We start from the raw sequence: 9303 nt of genomic DNA on the forward strand, positions 1-9303 counted from the left end.
AGAAAAATCAATAAATGCAAATTAAAAAATAAAGGGGAGAACACACCAAATTTACAAGGTTCAACAGATTACCTACGTTCTTGGACAACAACATTGGATGATGACTTCACTAGTACCAAAAAAAATACAAACTAATGGAAACCTTAATTAAAAGGATTTCTCAAATATATACTAAAGTATACCAAAGAGTGGGAGAAAAAATAAATGTTGGGATGCAATTCAAGTCAAGGCATAAAGCCTTGTTTTATAGCAAGGTTGAGGCAACAACCTTTTGTCCCATTCAATGTGGGATAAAACAATCCAACTTTAACACTTTCAACAACTTATAACCTACAAACTTCGTTAATGCAGTGACTAGGGATTCAAATAGTGATCGGATAGTGGTATCTCAATAGTTATTTCACAGTAACGACATCCCTCGCCATTATTAAACCCTAAATTAGGGTATGAAAAAAATTGGTCTATAGCGGTAGGTAATGGAATTTGGGAGTGATTAGATGAAATGCTTGGAAGCAATACATATATTTTATAAGGATATTTAGTGATACATGCACGGATTGGATGAAATTTATTAAATTCCATTCACTGAAGCTATCAATTATTAAGTTTGGAAAATCTGTCAACTTGTGATGACTTTTTGGATGGCACCTAGATATTTCTAGATTGATATGTCTTTATAGAATTTGAAGATCTATCCCTTAGCTTCAAAACGCACTTTGAATCACTCGATTTAGATTTCAGGAGCTCAATTTATGATCGTTTTAGTGAAGATTGCATGAGTAGAATTTTTGGATGAAATTAGTACAAAAATTACGAGTTTTTTTAATCACTTGATTTCGATTTCAGGGGCTCAATTTATGACCGTTTTAGTGAAGATTGTGCGAGTAGAATTTCTAGATGAAATTATTACAAAAATTACGAGTTTAAGGCTTTTAATTCAAGTTTAAATCATATTGGGTTCACTTTTTAGGCTTAATTTTTATTATATATGAGCTCAATATTGTATTTATTAGGTTTTGTTATTTTATTATTTATTTATTCCAAACTTTGGATATATTTCAAGTATTTTAAGTTATTTAGAAATTTTATGCTTCTTTGTTAACAAGAAAGTTTAGTTTAAAACTACTTCTTGTTTAGATTAATTGGAGTTTTAGCATAGTTGAGAGTTTTATTCAGATGTACTTAGCTAGCTTATATAAAGGCGTCTTCATTGTTCATTAGAGAGATAATTGTTTTTCATTAATAAAATTTTCAACTCTAAGAGTTAGTTTTTGTGTGCAAGATTGCTTTCTAGTGATTTTTAGAAGTATTTTTCTTCTCGATTTTCTTCAATGAGTCGTGGGAATTTATTATTCATTCTTCAATTTACCAATGATTATTTATTGGAGGGTTGACTAGAGTTATTAATTGAGCTTATTAGGGTTTATACATCAAAGTGTTCAATTGGACACTTGTCCATCTATCCATTATATCTGTCAGTTTTTCGATCCATCTTCTACTTTTTTTATTCTATCTTTTATTTATTTAGATATTTAATATTTATTCTTTATTATTAAATTTCTTCTTTTTGGTTTTTTTTATTTTTCTTGTTTTCTTAAAATTATTTAATTTTTTCTTTTCAAATTCAAATCTTTTTTTCTAGAGTTGAACAACTTGAATATGGTATTCTTCCGCTTTTGTCCTTTATTATTTAGTTTGTTACTTGTTATAAATTTGGGGATATATATAATAGAGTCAGCTTCTATGCCCTTTAGTTCCATCAATCACCATGGTCACAAATGTTGATTAAATGGACCACAACCCTTTTTCTAACTTTTTCCTCGGATTTTTTAAAAAATTTTTTGTATACATTTATATTAGGACATCTTTCTGTCTCACAAATCATTTCCCTTTGATGATAAAAGCTTAGATATTGAGCAATAATTTGTGCCACCACTTTCCCTCCCCTATAATTACATTGTTTCAATATTTGAAGAGAACTTATAAAGCTGAAAAGGGGAGCAAAGCAAATATGATGGTAACTAAAAAGTTTTTGGATTTTGCTTGCACAACACGATAAACTTGCCTTTTTTTCTTTTCCTTTTTTACCTATTTTCTCATTAGTGAAAATAGTAAAAGATGTGATATAAAGTGTAGTGAAGTGATTGTCACTAGTTTCTGATACAAGAAGTAATGAAAGCACTGCTTTCTTCCTCATCTAAGCCATTGGGGGACACCTCTGTAATTTCACTTGAACTGGGTGAAGTGGATTGAGGAGGTGGATTGAACACAGGGCAGTCCTCAGCTGTGAAATCGATACAAGTAGCCATCTTCGCTGCATGTTTTCTAGCTTTTCTTTTCCTCTGAAACACTCGGAAAACTAGCCAATCTCCAGCCATTTCCCTCTTTACCATCTACAAATATGACAAAAAATGATTTTTACTTTTAAATTGTTAAAAATTATAAAGAACATAGAAAATCATAAAAATTTTATATAAAAAATAAAATTATAAAAGCATCTACAATTTTATATATAGCATCGATTGTTGTTTGCCCTCTCTCAATCCATTTCACCACATTAGTTTACGTCTCTAAACACTCCCCTTTTATTGGTCTATCATTTTTTTTAACCGCATTTATTTATATAATCCATTCACAATTATCATTTTATCATCATCATTATCATTCAAAAACATAAATAGAAATTACAACAGAGATGGCAAAGTCAAGCTGAGAATGTTGGCACTGTCATCCAAGATTTCCTTGGTTGGACAATAGTTTGAGGGAGAATACTAGTGAAGATAGATAAAAGGGTGTAAGCTTTGGAAAGATTCACTCACAATAGACGACTAAGACGAGCACAACAATGACCAACATAATAATAGTGGACAGGCAAAGCAGTTAAGAAATAAATGGTCTCAAGGGTGAAATAATTAATAAGTATTGTATTGTTAACCAAGGTCATTGGGGAAGTGGAAAAACTTTGGGTTTTTTTTTTATTTGTTTAATAATTTTTGTAAAATTTTTGTAATTTTTTATTTTTTTGTAATTTTATATATTTTCAGTAATTTCCTATTTTTTTAAAAAGTTTCTATATTTTAAATTTTTTTGTCATATACAATAATTTTTATATTTTTTTACACTTTTTTATTATTTTATAATTTTATAATTTTTAATAATTTTAAAGAAAAATCATTTTTTTTGTCAAGTAACATGAAAATAATTTAAAATAGAGAAAAACAGTAAGAAATACATTTTAAGGATAAAAATTGATAATTGAAAATTTGCATTAAGAAAAAAAGAAATCAGGTTGTACCCTTAAGCCTTAATTATATTACCTGAGTTGAATTAGAATGAAGAAGGCGATACTGATGCAAGAACCATCGAGTGTTGGTGTGATTAGAAGGCTTCCTTCCACAGAAAATCAAAGTTCTTCTCATCCCTACCACCTCATTGCTTCCTGTTTCTATTATTGGTTTCTCTCTCCCAATGGGCTTCCAGTACCCACCACTGCCCCCTCCATCTCTGCCTCTGCTGCTAAAGAAATACCTCTTTTCATTCACCTCACCTGAAACTCAAAACACCCACATCCAATTTTTAACACACGAACACTCTCTTCTCTACGTGCTGCAACATACATACATACATACATATAAATTACTGACCTGGTAAGCTCCAAGGATGAGTCCCCAAAACATCAAACTCGGAAATGACTGAAGCAGGTAAGGGAAGGCTTAAGGCCTTTCTCTTCAAGTAATGAACCACCAGCTCTTCATCTGTGGGATGGAACCTGAACCCTATCGGCATCTTCATCCCTCCTCTTCCACCCTACCTTATCTGGTATATGTCTCAAATTAATCTGAACCGACCAAACTTAGGTGATACAAATCAAGAGAAGACACGGAGGTCTGTTTTATATATAAATGTAGAAGAATGGCAAAATGCAAAGTTGAAACAAAGTGTGTGACTGAGTGGGGGAACTCCTTCCTTGACTAAAACATCCATTCCAATTCCATTGCTTTATGATGACGGGTCGTTTCTCTTACACTTACAAGCGCGTAAGAAAACTTCTGACTTCCACTGTTTTTGGTCAACCATCCCTGTTTCCACTACAGTGAGCCCCACGTGTGCCACGTTGCTCTTCATTTTCCGCCACCCACTTATTTCATGCACCCCCACAAATTTTCTCTTTTGAATTAATTCTTTCTACGTTCCGGTGCTCAAATTATAAATACATAAAGATAAGCAGCCGCTTTCACATTCTGAGATAATAAAGTTTTTTTTTTTTTAAAGGGAAGAGCAAGTCTGGTTTATATTAAATTAAAATATTAAAAGAGAAACATACTTTTATAATATTTATTATTTTAAAAATAATTTAAAATTATTTTTATTGAGTTACAGAATTTTATATAAATATATAACAATATTGTCTCCATTTAACAATACATAAGATATACTTTGTCTACAATCTTGAGTAAAAACAAAATTTGTAATAAATTAAATTTTATAACTAAATTGATTTGATGTGACAAGAAGTTAACAAAAATCAAATCTTAAAATAACAACATTATGATTATAATGAAATTTATGTGTCTTATTATTATTCTTAAAATTAAAAATGAAGATGAAATGAGTATGAATGAATGTTGTCCCACTAATATTTCTTTTGTCATTTCTAGTATATGTATATGCAAAGATGATGAAGAACAACCTTGCAATTCACCCAAAGTGAAGCCCCAATTCTTGGAGTCGACGAGATCAAAGATTTTGTTTGTACCATCATTATTTACCACATGCTAATTGCAAGTGTATTTTTGCCTTAAAATCAATGCCGACATGAAAATTAAGCTTTCTTTTTTTATTCCCCAACTACAAGATTTGTTTCATAATGATGATCCTATGTTTTGAATTTTCCATCCCATGTAAAACAATCAAACATAACCCAATAAGCGAAGCAATTTATGAGTCTCTTTAAAGCTCTCCCTTTGTGAGCCTTCATTTATAAGTCCTTGCTCTCTCTCTCTCTCTCTCTCTCTCCCTCTCAAAATATCCTTTGTCTGACTTAAAGGTCTTTGCTGCCTTTGTTGTTTTGTAAGCCCAATAACAGGAAAACTGAAAAGCCCCATCCTTCTGTTCTTTATACGGTCCACCATCTCATCTGACAATGTTTAAATACCATAAATTTAACTGATTCAACCCTTTATAATTTTTTTTAAATTTATTATTAAACTCACTGTTCAACCAATTCAACTTAAAATCATTCCATTATTGATTTGATTCTTCCTATATTAGCTTTAATCCTTATACTTCAAATAGATAAAAAAAAATAACTCATACCTTTTTTTTATTTAAAAAGCTTAGTTTAATCATTAACATTATTAGTATTTCTTTTTAAAATTTATCAATTCGATATGTTCATTGAACTACTCTCATATGATAAGAAATATGATTGATAAAAAATAAACATGGTGCGCTGATTAATTTTATTGAAAACTATCAACAACAATAATAATTGGCGTAGAATCTTTAACTTAAAAAAAATTAAGAAAACTAAATTTTTAACTTTTAAAGTGCACCATCTAAATATAAAATTCTATAAAAGTATATTTTAATCTAAAATTATTACTTATTTATACTACTATATAAAGGAAGGCCCTAAGGTCTTCCTTCTTTGACACCTGTGCTTACATCTTTTTCTTCTTACTTTTACACATCTAACAATAGTGATTAAATTTGTATTGTGATCCTTTTATTTTGTAATTATACAAAAATAGTTAAATTTCAATTTTAATCCTTCTATTATGCTTAAATCTAATATTTGATCTTTATACTTTAGTTTTATACATAATCTAGTACCTTGACGTTTATAATGTCATTCATTAGTCTAAATATTTTATTTTAAATTTAAATGCTGATGTAAATTTAAAGAATTGTTAACATCATTAACTTTTTTTTGTTAAATTCAAGACCATTGCAATAACATTTTTTTGAATGAGTACTTTTAAAAAAAAAATTAGAATGTCACACCAACAAGTTTAGTAGAAGAATTTTAATGATGTTAGCAATTGAACCTAAATTTTTAAATTCAAAAAATAGAATGGATAATTCTTTAAAATAAAAATATGGAAACTAAATTTAAAAAATAAGAGTACAGAAACTTAAAACATATTGTATACTTTAAATTTAAACTATTTAATTTAAAAGTAATTAATAGAGAGCGTGAACAAGGGTTTCTCTATTTTCACCGCACCTAAAGCACTCCCTATTAGCAGTCTGATGAATTGATGCGATATTATCTTTCGTAGGGAGGAGCTCATGACCCATCCGCCAAGCTAGCACCCTGATTTTTGGGAAAGTTTTAAGTTTCCATATCGTTTTCCAAAAAAATCTATGAGGCCCCATGCCCACTTGTTTAAGAAGGAGCCATGAGTAAGCAGTTTTAGAAGTATAAGAACCATGACGGTTTTGGAACCAGATCTTGTTATCATTCGAATCGTTGAGGAAGAAATGAAGGTTGCATATTTGCTCCCCCATGCAACTGTCGTAAATCTCATGAACTCTATTAATATTCCAGCACATACTCTTCTTATCCCAAAGCTCGTGCACTTTCCTTTCATAAACAGTCTAACCAAAATCATGTATCAAATCATCGTCGAGCCCTTCGAAACCCCAATTGTCCTTGTGGATATCAATTTTTCCACCACTCCTCATTTGCCACCCAAAATTATCTTTGAGGACTCTCGCAACAATTGCAATATTGTTCTATTTGAACGACAATTTTCCATCTTTTTGGATTGAAATATGTCACCCTCGAGGAAGTATTTAGAGCTAAGGACATCATAGCACAACGTGTCCTTGATCGTGAGTAGCCTCCACACTTGTTTTCCAAGAAGAGCTATGTTGAACAGTTGAATGTCTCTAAATCCCAGCCCTCCCATTCCTTTCAACATGCATACATTGTCCCAAGCTAGCATAGCCCACCCATGCCCTTTATCTTTACATGCCCACCACATTATTTACATTTTTGCTTGCATCTCCTTGATAAAACCCCTAGGTGTGAGAAAAACAGACAAAGCGTAAGTTGGCAAGGATTGTAATATAGATTTAATAAAGATTTCTCTGCCCCTATAGGAAAGGTGTCTTTTTGACCAATTATAAATCCTGCATAGGAAACAGTTAATAATGCTAACGAAAGCCTTAGACTTTTTCTTTCCAATATGGAAAGGAAGACCGAGATAGTTATCTAAACTTTCAAATACTTTCATGCGAAGCATGTTGCCCAACATTCGTATTTGGTCCATGGGAGTCTTCGGACTAAATAAAACCATAGATTTTTTTCCAAGTTTATTTGTTGACCTGAAGCAAGCGTAAAATCTATGAGGATTCTCATGAAAGCCTCAACTTTCTTCTTGTTGTTCCTGATAAAAGAGAATCATCGGCGTAAAATAAGTGATTCATATGAGGGCTATTTTGGCTAGCCCTAATGCCTCTAATGAGGTTGGTTTTTTACGCGTTTAATAGCATTCTCGACAATGCTCCCATACAAAAAAAGAATAGGTAATGAGAGAGGGGGTCCCCTTGTCGAAGACCCCTCTCGGGTATAATAGTCTTCAAAAGAGTCGTACTACATTTCACTACATATTTCATCGTTCTAATACATCGCATAACTTTTTTGATCCAAGCATCTTCAAAACCCAACTTCTTCATAACTGTTTCAAGGAAATTCCACTCCACCCTGTCATACGCCTTGCTCATATCGAGCTTTATGACAAGCCCTTTGTTAGAACCATTCTTTGAGCTTTAGAGATAGTGCATCATCTCATGGGCAATAAAGATGTTATCATGGATCATCTAGCCCGGGACAAAGGCGCTTTGGCTCTGACTAATGTAAAATATAGGGTGGTCTTCAAACGATTCGCTAAAACCTTGGCAATAATCTTGTAGATCACCCTGCATAAACTTATAGGTCTAAAGTTAGTCATGTCCACAGGATCTTTAATCTTAGGAATAAGCATTATAATCGTTTCATTAATACAAGAGACATCATTGTTGCCATCTAAAATTTCATGACAAAGTTTAAGGACATCTTTACTCACAACCTCTCAATTCTCTTTAAAGAAAATACCCAAAAGGCTATCAATCCTCGAGGCTTTATACGGATCCATATGGTTGAAGGCATCAATGATTTCCTCATCTGTGAAATGCTTAGCCAATTTAGCATTCATATCCTGAGTAACCTTTACTTGAATGTCATTGATATAATTCTCAACATTTGGAGAAGTAGTAGATTTAAACAGTTTACTAAAATAGTCCCCAACAACTTTGCTAACATCATGGATGTTTGTCACCTAATTACTATTATCATCATTGATTCTATCAATTCTATTCTTTTATTTTATCTACGAGTAGCCCCGACGTGAAAGAATCGAGTATTTCTATCGCATTTTTTAAGCCATCTAATCTGTGATCTCTACACCCAGTAACTTTCTTCCTTGTCATAAAGGTGTCCCTACTTAAGACAAATGGCTCTCAAACTATCGGCATTTGAATCTGCATAAGGGCCATCGATAAGCTTAACAATTTTCACCGTTAGCCTCCTAATGTTGTTAACCATTTTCCTGTATTTATCATTTTGCCAATGGCCTAACGCCTCCCGAACATTCTCCATTTATCAATGATATTAGTATCCTTCTTACTCCAGGCTCTTTTTATAATGTTCTTAGCCTTCGAATCTTTTGCCCAACAAACATCAAACTTGAAGAATAGTCTCGGGTCTTTAATATCCACTTTAGGCTTCTGACCCAAGGTGTCTAACATGACCTCTTCATGGTCCGAGTTGGCTTGTCTAATAATGTTAGTCGCAATGAAAGGAAATTTATTAATAGCATTAGTAGACATAAGAAATCTATCAACTCTTTCTTTGACCAACTTATTACCTTTACGGTTATTAACCCAAGTGAACCACCCTCTATCCACTTTTAAGTCCACAAGAGCTAGATCCTCCAAGTCGTCTCTAAAGTCTTCCATAGTTACCTTTGGCTGCCTTCAGCTACTTTCTTTTTTGACTTAATCTATAATAGTATTAAAGTAACCCCCAACAATCCAGTCTTCCTTCACCAATCTCCCACCCTTCTAAGAATATCCTATGATTTGTTTCTAGTGTTTGGATCTACATTGCCATAGCAGCTAGTAAACCTAATGTATTTTTTGGTTTTCCATGCACACAATTAAGTCAATATGGTTGCTTGAATAGTTTTGGATCACCATGTTGATATCATTTTTCCATAGCATTGCCAGGCTTCCACTACGCCCCTTTGAGCTAAC

At 32.2% G+C, this 9303-nt stretch overlaps 1 protein-coding gene across 1 annotated transcript; it reads right to left on the minus strand.

Annotated features, from left to right (window-relative positions):
• Positions 1-2012: 2012 nt before the first annotated feature.
• Positions 2013-4032, minus strand: LOC107948499 (NAC domain-containing protein 83). Its single transcript, XM_016883068.2, has 3 exons — positions 3645-4032; positions 3318-3547; positions 2013-2393 (listed from the first exon to the last, which is right to left on the minus strand). Exons 1-3 carry the CDS (start codon positions 3790-3792, stop codon positions 2151-2153), a joined length of 621 nt encoding a protein of 206 aa, XP_016738557.1. The 5' UTR covers positions 3793-4032; the 3' UTR covers positions 2013-2150.
• Between the last annotated feature and the right edge of the window lie 5271 nt (positions 4033-9303).

This window comes from Gossypium hirsutum, chromosome A05 (genome assembly GCF_007990345.1).
Source record: "Gossypium hirsutum isolate 1008001.06 chromosome A05, Gossypium_hirsutum_v2.1, whole genome shotgun sequence".
NCBI classification, from domain to species: Eukaryota; Viridiplantae; Streptophyta; class Magnoliopsida; order Malvales; family Malvaceae; genus Gossypium; species Gossypium hirsutum.